This window comes from Neoarius graeffei, chromosome 13 (assembly GCF_027579695.1).
Source record: "Neoarius graeffei isolate fNeoGra1 chromosome 13, fNeoGra1.pri, whole genome shotgun sequence".
NCBI classification, from domain to species: domain Eukaryota; kingdom Metazoa; phylum Chordata; class Actinopteri; order Siluriformes; family Ariidae; genus Neoarius; species Neoarius graeffei.
The window spans coordinates 55,227,110-55,251,355 of record NC_083581.1 but is presented as its reverse complement, the minus strand read 5'-3'; the positions used below and the strand labels follow the sequence as shown (position 1 = coordinate 55,251,355).

At 40.4% G+C, this 24,246-nt stretch overlaps 2 protein-coding genes across 3 annotated transcripts in view; both read left to right on the top strand.

The window, feature by feature from the left end:
• dnajc5ab (DnaJ (Hsp40) homolog, subfamily C, member 5ab) overlaps nt 1–3,620 on the top strand; it is a 66,682-nt gene extending 63,062 nt beyond the window's left edge. The window contains exon 5 of the mRNA XM_060938063.1: nt 268–3,620. Within this exon, the coding sequence (XP_060794046.1) occupies nt 268–371 (104 nt within the window). The 3' untranslated portion in view covers nt 372–3,620. The remainder of the gene's footprint in view (nt 1–267) is intronic.
• Nucleotides 3,621–8,131: 4,511 nt separating this feature from the next.
• Nucleotides 8,132–17,806, top strand: trim101 (tripartite motif containing 101). Of its 2 annotated transcripts, XM_060936893.1 has the most exons (11): nt 8,132–8,481; nt 10,391–10,539; nt 10,642–10,816; nt 11,847–11,942; nt 12,106–12,339; nt 12,939–12,961; nt 13,058–13,182; nt 13,286–13,545; nt 13,669–14,067; nt 14,352–14,464; nt 17,248–17,806. In XM_060936893.1, the coding sequence occupies exons 1-10, from the start codon at nt 8,317–8,319 to the stop codon at nt 14,436–14,438; spliced, it is 1,713 nt and encodes a 570-aa protein (XP_060792876.1). In that variant the 5' UTR covers nt 8,132–8,316; the 3' UTR covers nt 14,439–14,464; nt 17,248–17,806. The 2 variants fall into 2 exon arrangements, with proteins under 2 accessions (XP_060792876.1, XP_060792877.1); XM_060936894.1 differs by lacking the exon at nt 13,669–14,067.
• The last annotated feature ends 6,440 nt before the right edge of the window (nt 17,807–24,246 follow it).

Genomic DNA, 24,246 nt, shown 5'->3' with positions numbered 1-24,246 from the left:
CTTGATGTATTCGTCAGTAAAAGCCTTTGAAACTTATGAAATGCTTTTAATTGTACTGCAGTATACCATAGAAACATCTGACAAAAAGATCTGACGCAGCAAACTTTGGTGAAAAACCAAAATTTGTGTCCGTCTCAAAACTTTTGGCCACGGCTGTACTATTTAGGATGCCTACCAAAGATTAATAATAAAAGTAAAAATATAAAATATTCAGATAAATCATGATAATTGAATGTGTTATCCATGTCTCATCCATCACACACACAGATGGTGATCCCATCATCGTGCAGCCTTCCTCAGCGACAGAAACCACTCAGCTGACAGCAGATGGTCACCACACCAGCTACCGCACTGACACTGCACTCAACTAGACGACTCCCTCTTGTTCCCTCCTCTCGACCAGCAGAGGGAGCCACCCTGCATCCTCCACCCAGGGGCTGCTGAGCGGGCAGAGCGAGTGGTCTGTCTGTATCTCTGCTGTGAAATGTCAAAGCTCAGGCTTTCCTCTGCACATGTAAAGGAGCAAGGTTTTATTTTTCCTTTGCTTTTTTCTTTTTTTTAGTCCAAAAAACGACACGCAGCCCGTTTCACACACTTTCTCATGTACACGTGTGCCCCACACACAGTCCTACACACAGCCCTACTCAGTCTTGTGTTTCTCTAGATATAGATCATGTTCATATTGACACATTCATCTTGAATGCGTATGTAGGTCTTAATAAATCGTGTCCTCTTTGTACTTGGACATCCATATATACAATTTAATTTATTAATCTACACTTGAAGGACAAATCTCTGGAATCTAAATGACTAAACTAATGATTATTACTAATAATGTAATGAACTTTTATTTTTAGTTTCTTAGGTTTTTACATTGATTTTGTAAACGCAAAGCAACCAAATACCTTTGCATGTGTGTTGAATATAGAAATGGTTAACAGTGTAACCACGTTTTAGTTCAGATGTCTTTGTTTTGCTATTTTATTGCACAATTTAGCAAAGAAAAGGGCACGCTGCATGTTTTCTATGCAGCCTGCGTCTATTAGACGGCATTATAAAGCGGTTTCTAAAATATAGGCTCCAAATCTCACACACACTAGATGCAAATGGTTCTCATTAATTTGTCACGGTTACTGATGTGATTGGGTTTTTTTTGGTTTGTTTTGGGGGGGTCGGGTCATGTTTTTGCATTTTCATGGAGACCAAATGTCCCCTCAAGGATGGAAATATCTGACGCTTTTTGCCTTGTGGGGACATTTTGGCTGGTACCCATGAGGAAAACTGTTTGCTTGTTGTTGGGGATTTTTTTTTGGTGTGTAAACCTGTCTGTTTTATTAAAAATCTAAAAGCACCATGGATACTGATGTTAATGTTAGATTTAGGTGTAGATGTAGCATTAATTAGCTGCATTAATAATTGTCAATGGATGGTCCTCACAATGCTTGTTCTATTCTAACAAACGTGTGTGCGTGCGTGTGTGTGTGTGTCTGCTGTGGTAGAAATATGGTGCCATCTGTGGAGGTATTAGGACAGTAAACTAACTTTTGACTGTGTATCATGTTGAAATTTCATGTCCGTAGTTTTGAGTGTGAGTTGTCTTTCATTGACATTTATTTAATGAACTAATTAGTAAATGTCTGTGAAAGAACAGCAGTCTGTTTTTGTTTGTTTTTAGCTTTAAATTCTTTTTCGTAAAATAATCACTTACCAACACTGTCCCAAAATGTAAATAAGACATAACTTAAAGGAAAACTGAGATTATTTTAACCTGGGCCCTGTTTTCCCATCCTTTTAGGCCCAAATATTTATTAGGGACAAAAAAATAAATAAATCTGTCGAATTTACAGTTGGAACACTATAACCAGCAACCGCGAAACGGCTGTACAATGTAATCCTATGGGGGAAAGCATCCGTGTCCGGTAAAGTGCTTGTTTTCACCACTGATACAGTCATTGTTGTTATAAGTGTCTGACAACATGCAAACGATCCCTACTGAGATACAGCGGTGTCTGTTTACCTCAGTAACGCTAAAGAAACTGTAGAAAATAACTGCTGCTAGACTCATTGTTTTAAACCTTTCTTTAAACCTTCTTCCGGTCTCTGACGCAGCACCCCATTCAGTGCCTGGAGTCGATTATCATGTGGGGATGTTTTCTGATGGGATGGGAAAATAGGGCCCACGTTAAAAATATCAGCGTTAGCCTTTTAAGCTGCATCTCTTTGTTTTCCAACAGCCTGTAGGTCACAGGGACAAGTGTGTGGTTGTGTTTTTAGATGCTCAAGTACATCATGTCTCCAATATTTGTTGTTTATCATATTAGCATGTAGTTTCCTCGTAGTGGAAGGACAAATGGTTCAAAACAGAATTAATTGAATTGTGTAAGATGAACTTCTCAATTCCTGTAGTTTATATATAGCAGGTATACAATTGTGTAATCGCAAAGGATGACTGTGTTTGTGCATGATGTGCGCTGGGGGGTCGTACGTTGGGGTTGTGTGATATATCAGTGATGTGTGGGTATGTGTAAACAGTAATATCATTACTGCCACACGATAATGTTACTCAATCATGCCTCTGTGATCTGTGTTTCTCTCTCTCTCTCTCTCTCTCTCTCTCTCTCTCTCTCTCTCTCTCTCTCTCTCACACACACCTCAACACTTCTTTAGTGTTGTTTCTTCCGCACTGATCTCTGAGGACATTTCAGAAATACCTCTGAAAATGTAGTGATGTCCAGAATTTTATTGCGTCCATGAAATTTAATGGATGCAATAAAATTAATTCGGTTCATTAATGTTTGCTAAAAGAGCTGATGTGTCTGTGTGCATGTGGGTTTTTGGGGTGTTTTTCCTCATACAATGGAAGGAAAACACGATTTCCTGGAAATATAATTTTTGCAATCATAAAACAAAAATTATGAAAATGGAATAATCTAAAATTACTCGTATTTGAAGCATTACATTTGTTTCGTGTGTGTGTAAGTAATTTGACCTGTGTAGTTTTATTTTATTTTGAGTTCAATGTATTTTAGATTTTAATTATGCGTACGTTTACATATCACAATTCATATGTCGTCTAGCTTAGTAATATCCTTTATGTTTATAAGGGAATCATGAAGCCAAATTCCTTCACATCTTGATTTTACAGTGGTGTGTAAATCCAAACCCCACTGAATGGAGATTTGCTAATATGAAAGCATGGACCAGAAACTGATCACGACTGTGTGAGGTGTCAAATCTGCACATTTTGGCCAAGGTAAATTGGAAGACACTTTTCTGTTAAATGTATATTTCTCTTCATCTACATGAAAGAATTAGTTCAGCAGTGTGTCTGTGTAAAAGCACTGTCGAAAGAAAATCAATCAGCCCCCAAAATTCTTAGACATGCTAATGATAGCAGTGGCAATGTAGGGACAATGTGATATGATATAATTTATTTTCATATGCTTTAAAAAAAAATAGTTCTAATGCTGTGTGAATGAATGTGGTCAGCTAAATGGCTGAGTTGTTTTGTACTGTCTAGCTGAATCTGTTAAGTTGCTGATTTTTCATTGTAGCAGGGATAGTGTGCGAGAGATGTGATTGTTAATTTCCTGTTGTATAATAAATGTTTCTGAATCCTAGTGTGAGCTTTGTCATGGTTTGTTTGTTTGTTTGTTTGTTTGTTTGTTTGTTTGTTTTTTAAATGAGCTAATTTTTCTCATCTGAAATAATTTACATGGTTCATGCTCTGTGGTTCTCAAAGATCAGTTTCCTAGGGTAGAGGTATGTACCAGGACTGGAATCCCACAGCCATAAAAGTTTTTATCCCCCATTGGCTGAAAGCCCCGAAGGGGGATTGTCATGGCGAAATCTGTCCGTCCATCCATCTGTCCCAGAAAGGGTTCTCACCTTCTGAAATCAATTCCTCTTACAATTTTTGGAGGAATTTCACAAAACTTGGCAAAAGGCTTTGTTATAGGACAGTAATAGACATATTGCAATTTTGTCTGCAATATATTGTAGTGGGAGATATTGTGCTCTCGGAGCACTCTTGTTATTATTATTTCATGCAAGTGGGAGAAGATGGTCATATAATGTATGAACCCTGATTCCAAAAAAGTTGGGACACTGTGTAAAATGTAAATAAAAACAGAATGTAATGATTTGCAAATCCTTCTTTGACCTATATTCAATCCATCCATCTATCCATTATCTGTAGCCACTTATCCTGTACAGGGTCGTAGGCAAGCTGGAGCCTATCCCAGCTGACCATGGGTGAGAGGCGGGGTACACCCTGGACAAGTTGCCAGGTTATCATAGGGCTGACACACAGACAACCATTCACATTCACACCTACGGTCAACTTAGAGCCACCAATTAACCTACCCTGCATGTCTTTGGACTGTGGGGGAAACCGGAGCACCCGGAGGAAACCCACAGGGAAAACATGCAAACTCCACACAGAAAGGCCCTCGCTGGCCACTGGGCTCAAAGCCAGGACCTTCTTGCCGTGAGGCGACAGTGCTAACCACTGCATGACCACGCCGCCCCCTATGTTCAATTGAAAACAATATAAAGACCAAGATATTTAATGTTCAAACTGATAAACTTCGTTGTGTTTTTTTTGTAAATATGCACTCCTTCTGAATTTGATGCCTGCAACATCTCGTCTCGTCTTCTTCCGCTTTATCCGGGACCGGGTCGCGGAGGCAGCAGTCTAAGCATGGAAGCCCAAACTTCCCTTTCCCCAGACACCTCGGCCAGCTCCTCAGGAAGAACACCGAGGCGTTCCCAGGCCAGCCGAGAGACATAGTCCCTCCAGCGTGTCCTGGGTCTTCCCCGGGGCCTCCTCCCGGGGGGACATGTCTGGAACACCTCCCCAGGGAGGCATCCAGGAGGCATCCGAAAAAGATACCCGAGCCACCTCAGCTGATTCCTCTCGATGTGGAGGAGCAGCAGCTCTACTCCGAGCTCCTCCCGAGTGACTGTGCTTCTCACCCCATCTCTAAGGGAGCGCCCAGCCACCCTGCGAAGGAAACTCATTTCGGCCGCTTGTATCCGCGATCTTGTTCTTTCGGTCATTACCCAAAGCTCATGACCATAGGTGAGAGTCGGAACGTAGATCGACCGGTAAATTGAGAGCTTTGCCTTTTGGCTCAGCTCCTTCTTCACCACGACGGACCGGTAAAGCGACCGCATCACTGCGGAGGCTGCACCGATCCGCCTGTCAATCTCACGCTCCATCCTTCCCTCACTCGTGAACAAGATCCCGAGATACTTAAACTCCTCCAAAACCCAAAGTTCCAATGTACACCAAAACCCCTATGGAGAAAAAACTGAGGACCGTGACGTCGCCCGGTATGACGCAGCCGGGGCCCCACCCTGGAGCCAGGCCCGGGGTTGGGGCTCGTATGCGAGCGCTTGGTGGCTGGGCCTTTGCCCATGGGGCCCGGCCAGGCTCAGCCCGAAGAGGTGACGTGGGCCCGACCTCCTGTGGGTTCACCACCCACAGAGGTAACAGTAGGGGACTGGTGCAGTGTGGATTGGGTGGCAGTCGAAGGCAGGGGCCTCGACGACCTGATCCCTGGACACAGCGGCTGGCTGTTGGGACATGGAATGTCACATGCCTGCAACATGTTCGGAAAAAAAAAGTTGCAACAGGGGCATGTTTACGACTGTGTTACATCATTTTTTTCTTCTAATAATATTCTGTAAGCAAACTGAGGACACTAATTGTTGAAATTTTGAACGTGAAATTCTTTGTATGATAATACTACAGCATACAAACATTCTAGACAAGTGTTCACTTCAAAATTTGTGACACCACTTTGATGAAGAACTACATATGGATGTCAATTATCAGCTGCTTTTTTTTTAATCTAAAGCTTAAACCAAGAATAAATAATGTACTTGAATGTAACTGCAATTTTAATAAAATTGAGAAAAGTACTGTTAATATGACTCCAAATGCTTTTAATTAACAATGTATTAAAATGTACATGGTTTAGGTTTTGTGGGTGTAAAGGTCAAGTGTGTAAAATTCTTATAACTAAAGACATATACAACCCCGATTCCAAAAAAGTTGGGACAAAGTACAAATTGTAAATAAAAACGAACTGCAATAATTTACAAATCTCAAAAACTGATATTGTATTCACAATAGAACATAGACAACATATCAAATGTCAAAAGTGAGACATTTTGAAATTTCATGCCAAATATTGGCTCATTTGAAATTTCATGACAGCAACACATCTCAAAAAAGTTGGGACAGGGGCAATAAGAGGCTGGAAAAGTTAAAGGTACAAAAAAGGAACAGCTGGAGGACCAAATTGCAACTCATTAGGTCAATTGGCAATAGGTCATTAACATGACTGGGTATAAAAAGAGCGTCTTGGAGTGGCAGCGGCTCTCAGAAGTAAAGATGGGAAGAGGATCACCAATCCCCCTAATTCTGCGCCGACAAATAGTGGAGCAATATCAGAAAGGAGTTCGACAGTGTAAAATTGCAGAGTTTGAACATATCATCATCTACAGTGCATAATATCATCAAAAGATTTAGAGAATCTGGAAGAATCTCTGTGCGTAAGGGTCAAGGCCGGAAAACCATACTGGGTGCCCATGATCTTCGGGCCCTTAGACGGCACTGCATCACATACAGGCATGCTTCTGTATTGGAAATCACAAAATGGGCTCAGGAATATTTCCAGAGAACATTATCTGTGAACACAATTCACCGTGCCATCCGCCGTTGCCAGCTAAAACTCTATAGTTCAAAGAAGAAGCTGTATCTAAACATGATCCAGAAGCGCAGACATCTTCTCTGGGCCAAGGCTCATTTAAAATGGACTGTGGCAAAGTGGAAAACTGTTCTGTGGTCAGACGAATCAAAATTTGAAGTTCTTTATGGAAATCAGGGACGCCGTGTCATTCGGATTAAAGAGGAGAAGGACGACCCAAGTTGTTATCAGCGCTCAATTCAGAAGCCTGCATCTCTGATGGTATGGGGTTGCATTAGTGCGTGTGGCATGGGCAGCTTACACATCTGGAAAGACACCATCAATGCTGAAAGGTATATCCAGGTTCTAGAGCAACATATGCTCCCATCCAGACGACGTCTCTTTCAGGGAAGACCTTGCATTTTCCAACATGACAATGCCAAACCACATACTGCATCAATTACAGCATCATGGCTGCGTAGAAGAAGGGTCCGGGTACTGAACTGGCCAGCCTGCAGTCCAGATCTTTCACCCATAGAAAACATTTGGCGCATCATAAAATGGAAGATACGACAAAAAAGACCTAAGACAGTTGAGCAACTAGAATCCTGCATTAGACAAGAATGGGTTAACATTCCTATCCCTAAACTTGAGCAACTTGTCTCCTCAGTCCCCAGACATTTCCAGACTGTTGTAAAGAGAAAAGGGGATGTCTCACAGTGGTAAACATGGCCTTGTCCCAACTTTTTTGAGATGTGTTGTTGTCATGAAATTTAAAATCACCTAATTTTTCTCTTTAAATGATACATTTTCTCAGTTTAAACATTTGATATGTCATCTATGTTCTATTCTGAATAAAATACGGAATTTTGAAACTTCCACATCATTGCATTCCGTTTTTATTTACAATTTGAACTTTGTCCCAACTTTTTTGGAATCGGGGTTGTAAATAAAAATGATAGTATGTCTCATCTCATTATCTCTAGCCGCTTTATCCTTCTACAGGGTCGCAGGCAAGCTGGAGCCTATCCCAGCTGACTACGGGCGAAAGGCAGGGTACACCCTGGACAAGTCGCCAGGTCAAATGATAGTATGTATTCACCTAATATTTAAATAGTTTATGTTCATAAAATGTCTACTGCAATCAAGAGGATCGGTAGTAGCCCTGGTAGAAACATACTAATCCATCCATTTAATTTGCATTTTTTTTTTAAAAAAGAACATTTAATATTTTGTAATCCTGTTTCTGGTGAACTTAAATATGCGGTTGCACTTGTCAGCATGCTGTGTACCTGATATGGACATGACTTGCCAACACTGGGGTATGTGGGGAAGGAGGGGTTGCCAACCAGTAACTGGACACCTCTATACACACACACACACACACACACTGAACTTGGTGCTCTAGGCTTATCTATTGCCCGGTAACAGTACATGGGAGGACCCAGACTGATCAACAGGGGACAAAATTCAAAGCAGAGGAAGAAATCCAGCATGGATTAGAGACATATAAAAGCTGAACTGAGGATGATAAGATCCTTGAAGAGACATAAAAGTTCTCTCACACACACACTGGTCTGTTCTGTAATTCTCTTCGTACCTCAGTGCTGAGACAGTCATGTCTCTTCCACTGGACCTGAGTTCCTTCCACAGGGATGCTTCACTAGGCACACTGGAGAAGCAGCTCATCTGCCCCATCTGCCTGGAGGTATTTACCAAACCTGTGGTCATACTGCCATGCCAGCACAACCTCTGCCGCAAATGTGCTAATGAACTTTACCAGGTAAGTTCCAGTTTACTTGGCCGTTGTAGGGGAATTATTTACCCCACAATAACCTTCTGGACAATAGTTCAGTGGTGCTTTCAGCTGCTGTTTGAAAGGTTGTGAGTTCAAATCCTAGCACCACCAAGCTGCCCCTGTGTCTTTAAACGAAAACGTTAGTCCTTTAACTGATAAAAATTTCAGCAAATATAAATGTAATCAGCTAAGGAACGTCAATTCATTATTTATCACACATTAGTAGAGTTATTAATACACTGCCTCTTTGGCTAAATGTCTCTGTCTGCTTACTTTGCCAGCTAATCACAAGATCACAGGATATTCAGAGCACTGATGTGCATGCAGAAAGAAATTGCACTAGCACTCTAGCATACAGTGTAATACATAACATTTAAGATGGTATTCACGAATCAAAACACTAGACTGCTGTAGGCTAATTATCATGCAAATCCGAGACAGGTCTGTGCACTACAAAGACCTAAATATAGCCCTACATTTTTTGCCTTTGAGACAATGGATACAATAAAGACATTAAATACACTATACAGTAACTCTGAAGACTGTGAGCAAAAAAAAAGAAGAAAAAAAATACTGCTTTGTGTCTGCGTTCTTGTCCTATACTTCATCTTTGCATTATGGGTCAAGTTCATAAGGTGACCAAATGAAGGGTGCTTGGCTCAATAGGTATTCTACATTTTATTTGGCAGGGGTTCACAAACTTTTTACAGCCATGGACTATCAGTGCATATCTATTTTACAAACAAATTCCAATTATTCAAATACTATATCAAACACTCATTGTTTAAATGTGTACACTTGTATTTGTATTCCACTCACAGAACACATGCTGATTAAACTTTAATTTGGTCCAAATTATTTATAGGCTACTTGTTTTTGTGTTATTGAGGTTTGGATTAAACTTATTCAGTTCAAGTCCAGTCAAACCAGTGAATAACTAAAAGATCTCAGTAATAAAGGTAATAACTTTGGTAAGTTTCCACTACTGTAAAAGAAAAAAAAAACTGATTAAAAATCATGGACCTCCTGGCTTTGCTTCATAGACCCCAGTCTAAGAACCACTGTTATAAGAGATACATAGCACGTGAGGACACTGCAGAAAAATTATACCTGTAGACTGGGTGAAACAAATTGAAATCAAACCTGCCAGACAAATGGGGAGATTTGTGTCTTTTATGAGAATATCAAGCTGATTTATTCCTCAAACACATATGTGCCCCAACATGCCTGTATTCACTGGATTACTACTGGGAAACCTGAACAAACACCACTACTGGGCACCTCTGCATAGAGCCATGACTCTGATTTCCATTTGACCCGGGTGTCTCAGCTGCTGAAGCCTTTTAAAGCGTGTAACTATTTAAGGCCACTGTGTCCATCTCACTCTCTCGCTCTCACTCCCTCCACATCATGGTCTCCTGTGTATCCTCTACCTCAGAGGAAAAAATACAGCAACTGCAAATGATTTGTCTTTATCTGGAAATGATACGAGCACCAGTGAGATGTGGCTGTTTACAGAAGTTCGCTATTTGTTTCCATGTCAGTGATGTGCTTGAAAAGGAGAATGGGCACGAGGGAATTTTTGCAAACTTGTGTACTTCACTTAGTAACAGAACCTAATTCAGAAGCAGCTGATGGTCATGGGTAAGAATTCTCCCATCTTGGGGAAGATGCCACACATGTCTCCAAAGTGGCTCTAAAAAGAACGTACTGAAGTGTAAGCCAAATTTAGCTCTAATAAGCAGTCATGACAACCAATACACTAAAGAATACCATGCTAATGGAGCTGTTATGCAGTTCGTTGACTTACATCAACTACGGCTCAAAGCAGCAGAAACAGCCCGAGGAGATCTTTAAAGCTGAACAGAACATCATACTAAGTAAAAGATTGCAGCCTTCTCTGTTCCAGGTTGGGATTGGAGGTCGATTTCGGTGTCCATCTTGTCGACATGAAGTCGTTTTGGACCGTCATGGCGTTTATGGGCTCCCGAGAAATCTTCTCGTCGAAAATATCATTGATGTGTACAAGCAAGCATCTGCAAGGTTTAGAAAAAATCTTATATTTTGTCAAAGTTTGTTTCTTGGTGAAATAGTACAAGAGCCAGTGACTTTTTTTGTTTATACAGTTATACAATGTGTCTCTAGTTGTAGGCCTCCACCGAAACTGCTGGCACAAATAAACTGTGAAGAGCATGAAGGGGAAAAGCTGAACATTTACTGCATCACCTGTCAGATCCCCACGTGTTCACTCTGTAAAGTGTTTGGAGCACATAAATCCTGTCAGGTGGCCCCCGTCTCTGATGTATATCAGCAGCAAAAGGTAAGACTGACAGTTAATTTATGCCAGTGATTGATATACTGTGTGTACACACACACACAGTGTGGTCAAAAATATATGGACACCTGACCATCACAAGATGTGTTGTTGAACATTCCTTACCAAAGCAATGGGCATTAATACAGAATTCCTTTTGCTGCTATAAGAGCCTCCAGTCTTTGGCAGTGATGTGAGATAAGACTGTATTGACACGAGCACAGAAATTCGAGCCGCTGCCGGCTTGCTGCCTGTGCCGACAATTCCAGATACTCTGGCTCTAGAGTCAGGGGAAGACCGAGAAGGAGATGGATCGATGGGGTAAAAGAGACACTACGAGACCATGGCATGTCAGCCCTCCAAGCTTCCCGCCTTGCCACAGAAAGGTGGTTACATCTCCCCGCGACACCTCAGAGCAGAAGCGGACGGAAAAAGTAAAGTAAGTGAGATAAGAAGGCCTGGCATGCAGTCAGCATTCCAATTCATCCCAAAGGTGATCAGTGGGATTGAGGTCAGGGCTGTGTGCGTGACACTCAAGTTCTTCCACACCGACCTTGGCAAACCATGTTATTATGGACCTTGTTTTGTGCACAGGGGCATGGTTATGCTGGAATATGTTTGGGCCTCTTAGTTCCAGTGAAGTGAAATCCTAATTCTAGAGCATACAAATTGTGTGCTGCAAAATTTGTAACAACAAGTAGGAGAAGGCCCACATTGTATGGGCAGAAGGTGTGATGTTCAGGTGTCCACATACTTTTGGCTAATATATATATATATATATATATATATATATATATATATATATATATATATATATATATATATATACACACACACAGGGGGCTACAAAAGTAGGTATACATTAAGGATTATTCCAGTATTAATAGTGGTGCTAGGTTTCATTTAATACTAAGGTTTTGTGTGAACATTGCCCCCTGTGTATGTATGTATATGTCTTATATTGCAAATTTATCTAGCTTCAAAACACCAAGGAAAGACACCAGTGAATTAACTGAACCCAGTTTTCATTTTATAGATTGAACTCAGTGAAGGGATCGGCTCCCTGGTCGCCACTAATGAGCACATCCAAGCTTGCATAAATGATCTGGAGGAGATCTGTAGGAGTGTTGAGGTTTGGTTGGATTTTAATACAATGCAGCGAACTCATTTGAACCTGAAGACACTAAAGCATTTACTGTATCTCTATCTTACATAGAGTTCATTATGCAATTTTATTTCTTTAATGCAAACGGCAAAATGCTTAGCATGATTAGAATATATGTGCACTCCAACAGGAAAATAGCAGAAACCAAAAGCAGAAACTGTGTGAGAAGTTTGACCGTATGTGTGGTATCCTGGAAGAAAGACGTAAGATTATGTTACAGCGAATCACATATGAGCAGGATGAAAAGACAAGCTGGGCCCAAAGCTTGGTACATACCTACAGTGAGCATGTTGATACAAACTCAAAGTTGGTCCAGACTGCCTTGAACACAATGGAAGAACCGGAGATGGCTGCATTTCTTCAGGTTAAAAAAAATTTATATATATATATATATATATATGAACACGAGTGTTTTACTGGGAAATACGGCACTCATATTTTTCATACAAGATACATTCATACATTCAGGACATGGAGATCCAAAACCGTGACATAAATATCTATACGTCACTTGTGAGGAAATTGATGAATTGTTTTGATAAATTTAGGTACTTTTTGTTTGTGAATGTGTCGATATAATAAAAAAAACTCATGCGTTGGCTTGAAGATATGAAGTTTATCTTCTCATGTTGAAAAACTCGTATTTTTCATCTGAAATACATTGTGGATCTGAGTGACATATTTCTCGATATTTCACTCCCAGTGTTTTCCTGCTGACTAGACGTTCGTCGTCTAGTCTATAATATCATATATATATATATATATATATATATATATATATATATATATATATATATATATATATATATATATGTATATATATATATATATGTTTTTCCTAAGATTCTATGGAATGTCTACTCAAGTTCATTTTTGCTGTTTTAAGGCTACACTTTATTATTATTATTATTATTATTATTATTATTATTATTATTATTATTATTATTATTTCCTTTCTTGCAGACCTCAAAAAACCTTATTGAACAGTAAGTTTCTGCATGACTCCGCAGATGATTTCATTTCACTTTGGATCATTATCTTGCATTTTCCACTAAGTAAAAACTGACTCCTTCACCTTAAAGGGTCAGTGAGGCAACTAAGTCTGCTCCAGTGGAGACCTTACAGCCTGGATATGAAAACATGGATCACTATAGGGTTGATTTTAATGCTGAGGAGAGGGCTCTCTACCAGCTCGATTTCATCAAACGTGAGCCATGAGTGATCAATATATGTATGCATATCTAGGCAAACAATCCAATTGTACTATTCTCAGAAAATACAGAATATTACAGTTGCTTATTATTATGCAGCTGAAGAGGAAGTTGAAGAGCCTCCAGAAGAACCAGCACCAGAACCTGAGCCAGAAGTGCTACCAGAACCTGAGCCTGAACTTGAACCAATGCACAGTCCAATAGAGAACACTGAGCCAGACAATGAACGGAAGTTGGAAAACTCTGAGATAAAGAATGTTTTGTCTGAGATAAAGGAGGAAAACCAAGTACAACTAGAGGGATATTCAGCAAGACAAAAAGATGCCATATGTGAGAAAAGTGGACTGAATACCCAACAGGTACAGTAAAGCTCTTTGTATCTCATCTTAAATCTATTTTAATGTCAAAATAAAAGGAAAAGGGGTGATAGGATTTGTCTATTATAGTATTATTATATTCTTATCCACTATTCCCCCTATAAGGACCAGACAAAGTTAGAGTGTGAGGGGCATGATTCAGGAGTCCACTGTTTAACTTCAGAAGCAGGTGAAGAGAATAAGCTCGACCCCACTTGGTATAGACCCAACAACAGGACAATGCAAAGCCAAAACCAAGCAACACCTCTTGATGCCTTGGGAGTTCTTGACCATACACCCAAAGTCATAAGTGAATCCTCAGATCAGTTCCAACAGATAGAGACACCTATGTCCATGTGGATGAGTGGCAGCCTTGTGCCTCTGTCTAATGAGACCCAGGCCCAACTTGGAAGAGGCTCGCTTGAGAGCACCCAACCATATATGCTGGAGGTTGGGAAGAATATTTGTTGCGAGTTGGTCAGTGGGCCTGCCAACAAGGATAGCATGACTTCTATATCTCCACAGGTTAGTCCATTTTCAACAGATTATGGGCACTATATCACCATCACTACTCCACCATTACTGCACTTGTAGTCATGTTGGCCTTCTTACTCAAGTGATTCCTGCATCATGGCCATCAGTCATTGTCTCTTTTTTATATAAAACGTGCTTATTTACTTGTAACTTCTGAAAATTCTTGTGATAGCACTGTCTACATTAGCTTTGGTGTCCAACCCCATTAGACACGTAATTGTTATTTTCCATACAATTGTCTGCTTCTCTCCATTTTCATTTTCATCTCTTCTCAGGCCATCATCCATATATTTTACGTCCTGGCATTTCTGGTCATCCTCCAGAGAGTATGGGGAAAGATTCAGTGTCTTTTTTGCATATAGCACTGCTGGGGAATTACAGAGTTCAGGTACTTGCTTATTAACACCTATAGCTAATCACTGAAGTGGCATATTTTGAAAACACTTGCATACTGCTATAAGCACTAATATACAGTGGTACTTGAACGTTTGTGAACCCTTTAGAATTTTCTATATTTCTGCATAAATATGACCTAAAACATCATCAGATTTTCATACAAGTCCTAAAAGTAGATCAAGAGAACCCAGTTAAACAAATGAGACAAAAATATGATACTTGGTCATTTATTTATTGATTGGATCATGTGAAAATGATCCAATATTACATATCTGTGAGTGGCAAAAGTATGTGAAACTCTAGGATTAGCAGTTAATTTGAAGGTGAAATTAGAGTCAGGTGTTTTCAGTCAATGGGATGACAATCAGGTGTGAGTGGGCACCCTGTTTTATTTAAAGAACAGGGTGCCCAAAGTCTGATCTTCACAACACATGTTTGTGGAAGTGTATCATGGCACGAACAAAGGAGATTTCTGAGGACCTCAGAAAAAGCGTTGTTGATGCTCATCAGGCTGGAAAAGGTTACAAAACCATCTCTAAAGAGTTTGGACTCCACCAATCCACAGTCAGACAGATTGTGTACAAATGGAGGAAATTCAAGACCATTGTTACCCTCCCCAGGAGTGGTCGACCAACAAAGATCACTCCAAGAGCAAGGCGTGTAATAGTCGGCGAGGTCACAAAGGACCCCAGGGTAACTTCTAAACAACTGAAGGCTTCTCTCACATTGGCTAATGTTCATGAGTCCACCATCAGGAGAACACTGAACAACAATGGTGTGCATGGCAGGGTTGCAAGGAGAAAGCCACTGCTCTCCAAAAAGAACATTGCTGCTCATCTGCAGTTTGCTAAAGATCATGTGGACAAGCCAGAAGGCTACTGGAAAAATGTTTTGTGGATGGATGAGACCAAAATAGAACTTTTTGGTTTAAATGAGAAGCGTTATGTTTAGAGAAAGGAAAACATTGCATTCCAGCATAAGAACCTTATCCCATCTGTGAAACATGGTGGTGGTAGTATCATGGTTTGGGCCTGTTTTGCTGGTCATCACAGGTCATCACAGGGCTGACACATAGACACAGACAACCATTCACACTCACATTCACACCTACGGTCAATTTAGAGTCACCAGCTAACCTAACCTGCATGTCTTTGGACTGTGGGGGAAACTGGAGCACCCGGAGGAAACCCACACGGACACGCGGAGAACATGCAAACTCCGCACAGAAAGCCCCTCGCCGGCCACGGGGCTCGAACCCGGACCTTCTTGCTGTGAGGCAACAGCGCTAACCACTACACCACCGTGCTGCCCCTATGAGATTTAGTACCATATAAAAATTATAATTGAAGAATATGGTAGTTTAATGGCCAGCTAGCAAACTTCATACTATGGTAGGTATCTTCAAGACCATTTGGTGGAGGTTTCTAAATAAATAGCGCTACAACTAGCTAACTTCATAATAAATAATCTAAAGCAGCTTCTGATGAGGAAAAGGTACAGAAAAGGTGTATTCATATATGTTTACAGTGCAGATAGGGGGGCACCTACCGAAAGAAATTTCAAGACCAGCATGACTAGCCTTGTGAAACCATAAATTTAGGAGCTCCTGGGTGTTACAGGAGAAATGTGTTCTCTCTATCATCAGGAAATTGAGAGCCACCTGTGGCTGGGAGGCCAAGAGAGCTAAATCGGTCATGGTCTTTGAGTGGGAGGGGTGGTGTTAATCCCTCTCCTATCAATCAGCGCAACATTAGCCAATCATGGGCATCTGTGAGCTCATGTAAAAGCACACAGTTGTCTAGAATATCTTTGTATGCGCGCTATAGTTTACAATTTTCCTTCACTGGAACTCAGCAGCCAAAACCTGCTTTAGCATGGCAATGCCCCTTTGCACAAAGCAAGCTCCATGACAACAGGTTTGCCAAGGTTGGTGTGGAAGAACTCAATTAGCTTGCACAGAGCCCTGACCTCAACTCCACTGAACACCTTTGGGATGAACTGGAACGCCGATTATGTGCCAGGCCTTCTTGCCCAACCTCACTAATTCTCTACTGGCTGAAAGGCCATACATTTCCACAGCCACATTCCAAAACCTAATGGAAGCCTTCCCAGAAGAGTGGAGGCTGTTAAATCAGCAAAGGGGAGAATAATTTTGGAACAGGATGTTGGACAAGCACATATGGCTATGATACTCAGGGGTCATATAGTGTAGCATGAGCAACAGTTTGAAAAAATGCAGCTCCTTTAGATGTCTTGAAGGAAGCATGTGCTAGCCTTCACCCTTTCACTTGTTACCCGTCATGTGATGGGGAGGGCGAGCTAGTGGGTGAGAACTGGCAAATGACAACATTTTGAGAAAAATCTGATTTAAGAAAGAAAGAAAGAACATGTATGTAGGTTTATAATTCAAACAAATGTAGAACAGTCTACTAAAGGATAAATAAACATAGCTTAAGTACTCAGTGTGTGTTCCCTCTCTCGTTTTCCAGGGTGAACCCTGCTCATTGGGAGCCCAGGACAACAGAGAGATGGAGCACAGCACTGACACAAGCTTTCACAACAACTCTGATGCCCCCATGTGGTAGACAGACAGAAGCAAGCAGGCATATAAATTGTTAGTCAGGTTGGTAGTCCCAAATGTTTATCTTCAAGGCAGTGCAGCTTTATTGCTTAGAAGTCATAACTGAAAACTCTTTATGTGTGCTGACAGTGTCTTGTATTTGCTCAAAGTTGTGCTACATGTTTCTAAATCTGCTCTCTGTTGGTTTTTGACAGACTGCAGCTGCAGATCACTCAGGGGTGGGAGCCAGCTCTCCTGCTGTTCCCAGCGAGACGGCTCGTATCAGCTTCTCCTTCTCCTGGCTAAATCCACTTGCCAAGAAGAAGTGAATGCTCCTCTGAGAGCGAAGCCATCAGGTCCACAAGACATTTTCTCCAGGTGGCCATAACGTACAGGCTTTATCTAAGGGCAAACTGAATGATGTCCAGGTCCACCTACCACTCCTGCTGTAATTTGTAAAAGATGTGACCATCATATAAATACATAACAGACAGGTTCCACATATTTGCTTCACATAGCCTTCATTATTGCAAATTATACTGATATAAATTCTAAAATATCTGCGCGAGATAAAAGTTTGCTCAAAAGAACTTGAAACTGATGGTTATGAGATAGGCTTAGCATTTAGATATATTTCTATACAGCTGTCCGGTTGTGACTTGAAAAGTTTGAAGTCGTATTGTAGTGCAGTGTTAAAGTGGTACTGATGGCATGGATGTGAAAGTGTTATATTGGTTAAAATGTGGCAATGCATACTTGTTTGTTGGACTATTTGTGGTTGTTTTCAATATATCAGGTTACATACATATTTCATAATACTTAAATGATGGATGTCAAAAATAAAACAATGACAACTGCTGCTTGTTTACTTTGTTTTTGACAACACAGTAGACATTAAAATGTCTAACCACAAAAGTCAGCCTAGTAAGAGAGCAAAAGAGAAATATTTATGATTGCATATAAAATCATTTAATTTAAATGCAATGTTATTGTGATAGCTATTTTACAGAATAACACAAAGAAAGGGAGGATTAGAAATTACACAAATGAAATGAGACAAGTGTGCTGTTCATAAATCAAAATAGCCACATTTCAGAAAGAAAAGAAATGGACTTCTTTTGTATTAACCTAAAGTCTCTATAAAGGTTTCTTCACAATTAAAAAAAAAACCTTTTCTAGTAGGGCGGCACAGTGGTGTAGTGGTTAGCGCTGTCGCCTCACAGCAAGAAGGTCCGGGTTCGAGCCCCATGGCCGGCGAGGGCCTTTCTGTGTAGAGTTTGCATGTTCTCCCCGTGTCCGCGTGGGTTTCCTCCGGGTGCTCTGGTTTCCCCCACAGTCCAAAGACATGCAGGTTAGGTTAACTGGTGACTCTAAATTGACCGTAGGTGTGAATGTGAATGGTTGTCTGTGTCTATGTGTCAGCCCTGTGATGACCTGGCGACTTGTCCAGGGTGTACCCCGCCTTTCACCCGTAGTCAGCTGGGATAGGCTCCAGCTTGCCTGCGACCCTGTAGAACAGGATAAAGTGGCTAGAGATAATGAGATGAGATGAGACCTTTTCTAGTAAATTGAACAGTAGGATTGTATTAGTTTTTATATAAAATTTTGGAAGAAAAACAAAAATAAACATGAGATACATTAGAACCACCTGCTTAATACTGTGTAGGTCCTCCTTGTGCCACCAAAACAGCTCTGACCCATCAAGGCATGGACTCCACAAGACCTCTGAAGGTGAGCCCCGGGATCTAGCACCAAGACATTAGCAGCAGATCTTTTAAGTCCTGTAAGTTGCATGGTGGGCCTCCATGAATCATACTTGTTTGTCCAGTACATGCTCGATCAAACTGAGATCTGGGAAATTTGGAGAACAATATTTACAGTGTGGCAAGGCGTATGATCCTGCTGAAAGTAGCCACTGTCGTTATGGAATACTGCTGCCATGAAGCAATGTACTTGGTCGACAACGATGTTTAATTAGGTGGTACATGTCAAATTAAAATCCACATGAATGCCAGGACCCAAGCTTTCCCAGCAGAACACTGTCCAGAACATCACTCTGCCTCTGCTGGTTTGCTTTCTCTCCACAGGGCATCCTCACTGTAAAAAATAGAATTACGCTTTGTTCAAGTAATTCCATATTCACAATTGAATGGACAAGAAAATATGAATAATTATTAACGAACAGAAAAATCCACATCAATCTGATAGGGTGCACCTCAATGATGTGTAAATATACAATAGTGAATAATCTGAATTGAAAATACATAATTGCCACAGGTGTTTTTTCAGCGCATGCTCTTAATGACCAAGACACGGGGTTTCCTCTCCCAAATGCAAGGCCTGGGCAATGTTCTGAACCAGCCAGTGTGTATTTAGGCTGTGCAGGGTCATGTTCTAAGTCAATCTGCATCTTAACAGTTAGAAGGGCCATGTCCCCCCCCTTAAACATGAATGTTTTGACATGGATGTAGCTTGTGTTTCAGAGCAGCTAGATTAGAATGACAAGACGCCCCAATTACAAGTGCACTTATTATTGCACTGTAGCTTGGCCTGTGAAACCAAGTTCAAGTACTGAAGGGCCATGTTTTGATTAAAGAAATGAAACCCCATGCAGCCTATTCATGCTTAAAAAGACGGAAAATAGATTGAACTCAGGGGGCATGCGCTGTAATTATACAAATACTTGATTTTGTTCAAGAGTGCTTATTGAAATAAAGTTTTTAAAAAGTGTGAAGTTTATTGTACATTATTGAAGTTTTGTAATTGTGTAGAACAATGAAAAAGGCATGTATAGTTTCATGATAAATTGTGATAACCTCAATTGCCTTTTTGTACTACTGCGAATGCCACTGTTCAGCAAAAAGAGAAATCTATGTTGGCAGAATGAGGAACTGAAATTGACTTAATTAAGAATTCTTAATAAAGATAACAGTGTTATCATAGTTTGGATTATCATGGGCACATCGTTGGCAAAACATAAAATTCTTAATTCAGACAGTTGCCTTGAAATTTCAAGTATTCTCAACTATTCTTTTTTTTTACAGTGCTGGTGCCATCTCTTCCCCAGGTAAGTGACGTACATGCACATAGCCATCCAAATAATGTAAAAGAAAACATTGTTCATTAGACCAGGCCGCCTTCTTCCATTGCTCCATGGTCCAGTTCTGATGCTCATATGCCCATTGTAGGCACCTTTGGTGGTGGACAGGGGTCAGCAGGGTCGGCATGGTCACTCTGACTGGTCTGCAGCTACGTAGCTCCATATGTGTGATGGAACCACTTTTGGTAGGCACTAACCACTGCATACTGGGAACACCCCACAAGACCTTCTGTTTTGGAGGATGCTCTGACCCAGTCATCCAGCCATCACAATTTGGCCCTTGTAAAAGTCACTCAGATCCTTATACTTGCCCATTTTTCCTGCTTCCAACACATCAATTTCAAGAACTGACTGTTTGCTTGCTGCCTAATATATGCCACCCCTTGACAGGTGCCATTGTAATGAGATAATCAATGTTAGTCACTTCATCTGTCAGTGGTTTTAATGTTATTGGTGGCCAGTGAACATATCTAAAATACATTAGTATTCCGTTGTACAAGTGTATTTGTAAAAAATAAATAAATAATTTAAAGGGGGCGGCGCGGTGGTGTAGTGGTTAGCGCTGTCGCCTCACAGCAAGAAGGTCCGGGTTCGAGCCCCGTGGCCGGCGAGGGCCTTTCTGTGCGGAGTTTGCATGTTCTCCCCGTGTCCGCGTGGGTTTCCTCCGGGTGCTCCGTTTTCCCCACAGTCCAAAGACATGCAGGTTAGGTTAACTGGTGGCTCTAAATTGACCGTAGGTGTGAATGTGAGTGTGAATGGTTGTCTGTATCTATGTGTCAGCCCTGTGATGACCTGGCGACTTGTCCAGGGTGTACCCTGCCTTTCGCCCGTAGTCAGCTGGGATAGGCTCCAGCTTGCCTGCGACCCTGTAGAACAGGATAAAGCGGCTAGAGATAATGAGATGAAATGGGATGAGAATAATTTTAAAAAATTTAACAACATTATTTCAAACAATCGGGCGGCATGGTGGTGCAGTAGTTAGCACTGTCGCCTCACAGCAAAAACGTCCTGGGTTCGAGTCCAGCTGTCAAAGAGGGCCTTTCTGTGTGGAGTTTGCATGTTCTCCCCGTGTCTGCATGGGTTTCCTCCAGGTGCTCCGGTTTCCCCCACAGTCCAAAGACATGCAGGTTAGGTTAATTGGTGGCTCTAAATTGACCGTGAGTGTGAATAGTTTGTCTCTATGTGTCAGTCCTGCGATGACCTGGTAAAGTGTCCAGGGTGTACCCCACCTCTCTCCCATAGTCAGCTGGGATAGGCTCCAGCTTGCTTGCAAGCCTGTACAGGATAAGTGGCTACAGATAATGGATGGATGGATTTCAAACAATCAATAAACATTAACAAAAACAGACATGAAATCTTTTACATTCAAAGGCAAAAGTAAAAAAATCATTCACAAACAAAAAAAAACAGATAATGATAATAATAAATACAGAAACACATATGCTAATAATACAAAAAATAAAACAGTAAATGCAAGGTTACTGAATAAAAAAAACAAGTAAAGACATTAAACATAGTTTACACTGCAAAAAATGATAGCAAGTGAAAATATCTTGAAAATAGTTGAAACGATCTCGCATTTCCTATTAGAAGAATACTAGACACCAACTCTGAGCTTATTAAACCTAGTTCTAGATTGCAACCAACTTATTCTAAGATGTCTTATCAAGTAAAAATATCCATCCGTGCAGCAAGATAATTTCACTAGTGTTAAGTAATTTTCTCCTCAAATTCAGTTTTCAATTTTTTGCAGTGTATATTTTTATATTAATTGTTTTAGCTGCTTTTTGTTTTGTACAGGGGAAATTGTTGCAACGTGCTGCTCCATTTCTGTCTTGAGCACCAAGAAATGAGGCTTCTTGTTTGAGAATTTGCATTTATGAATGTGAAATTTGGCAAGAAGTAAGATCAGATTGATGAGGAAAAATGCATTATTGTCTTTATTACTGTGATCATAACAACCAAATATAAAATTTCTATAGTAAAGAGCAAAGTCAGAGAAAACACTGTTAGCAATAAAGGAGTTAATGTCTTTCCAAAGTTTATGCGTAAATTCACAAGACCAAAATAAATGAGAGACAGTTTCAGGGTGCAGTTCACAAAAAGAACAATTCACTTCAATGTAACACTTAAAACGACGTAAAAACACTTTTGTAGGGTAAAATCTATGGAGCAACTTGGAAAAAAAAGGGGTTTTTAAAAACATTTTTATTGAAAACAACATCAACAGAATACAAATATAGTTATTAATACAAACACAAACAACAGACCAAGAGCCAGGGGGAGTTTTCAAATAAAAACATTGAATAATGAGCACAGATGAAAAGTTTTAGCAGCTTTCTTGTTTTTAGAGTAGAGATGATTTTGATATACTGTTCAGTTTCCTTTTCAAATGCTATAAATGAAGGTTTTGAATGACTAAACTTGGCTTGATGAATATGGTCTTTTCCTAAAATGATCAACAAATTTATTATATACAGTATAACTCTTTCTGTTTTTTTTTTTTTGCTTTTGTTGTTATGGAAACCAAACAGTACATATTTCCAACACAGAGAAAAATCACAGTCAAGCTTGGCTGTAATGTACTGGGTTATTTCTGTCCAGAATGTGATGCTAAAGGGACACTGCCAGAACAGGTGCATTATTGTTTCCAGGTCCGTCTCACACAGATGTCTCTCTTAAACTTAAGCATATAATGATACACTTCCACAAACGTGTTGTGAAGATCAGACTTTGATAGATCCCTGTTCTTTAAATAAAACAGGGCGCCCACTCACACCTGATTGTCATCCCATTGATTGAAAACAACCTGACTCTAATTTCACCTTCAAATTAACTGCTGATCCTAGAGGTTCATATACTTTTGCCACTCACAGATATATAATATTGGATCATTTTCCTCAATAAATAAATGACCAAGTATCATATTTTTGTTTCATTTGTTTAACTGGGTTCTCTTTATCTACTTTTAGGCCTTGTGTGAAAATCTGATGATGTTTTAGGTCATATTTATGCAGAAATATAGAAAATTCTCAAGGGTTCACAAACTTTCAAGCACCACTGTACCTGGGTATAAAGTTCCATGTGGATGTGGGATTATGTAGAAACTGTTTTATCCAATTAATTTTTAAGGTATTATTAAGGGTAGTAAAATCAAGAAAGTTTAGACCACCTGAATTATAAATGTTCATAATAACCAGAGGTGGACAGTAACAAAGTACATTTACTTGAGTACTGTACTTAAGTACACTTTTTGAGTATCTGTACTTTACTTGAGTATAATTTTTTTTGGAAACTTATGACCTTAACATCACTACATTTGAAAGACAAATATTGCACTTTTTACTCTACTACATTTCTATCAAGGTCCTCGTTACTCGTTACTGTGAAGCAGCTTTGAAAGTGGATGTTTTTTGCAGGTGACACTGAGACAGCCTGTCAGTAATCACTCGGGTCACGTCATGTCCATAGACTGTATAAAATCAAGTTCAGTGATTTCTCGGCAGCATTATTTGAACACGATCAGCTGATGGCAGAATGGAAGGAGGCAGTTCTTCCGGGGAATGCACACACACCCATGGCCATACCTCGAACCCATGTTTCAGTTTTCTGAAAGGAATAAAGATTAATTTTGTTTTAAATGTTTGCTTTGTTTGCTGAAAACTAACCACGTCATAGTCTACAAAAACTTGCTGTCCAACCTGCGGAAGCATATTGACGTATATAAACATTTTATTCCAAGAGAAAGCTTGCAACGAAGTTGTCTGTGCTTTTAGAGCTAGCGATAACGCTGCAATAGCTATGCAGTCTGGTTAGTCTTTCTATGGATTTTCCCGCCAAGTTGCCGTAGCCTTGTCCACGGCTAACGTTAACACACAGCTAGTTAACTTGGACACTGTTAGCGCTGTCGCCTCGCAGCAAGAAGGTCCAGGTTTGAGCCCCGTGGCTGACGAGGGCCTTTCTGTGCGGAGTCTGCATGTTCTCCCCGTGTCCGCGTAGGTTTCCTCCGGGTGCTCCGGTTTCCCTCACAGTCCAAAGACATGCAGGTTAGGTTAACTGGTGACTCTAAATTGACCGTAGGTGTGAATGTGAGTGTGAATGGTTGTCTGTGTCT

Bases quoted from the DNA above. Each gene is read 5' to 3' on its own strand.
- trim101 (XM_060936893.1), top strand. From the start codon at position 8,317: ATGTCTCTTCCACTGGACCTGAGTTCCTTCCACAGGGATGCTTCACTA. The intron at 11,943-12,105 runs GTTTGGTTGGAT...GCACTCCAACAG, and splicing joins AGATCTGTAGGAGTGTTGAG to GAAAATAGCAGAAACCAAAA. The intron at 13,546-13,668 runs GTACAGTAAAGC...TCCCCCTATAAG, and splicing joins GTGGACTGAATACCCAACAG to GACCAGACAAAGTTAGAGTG.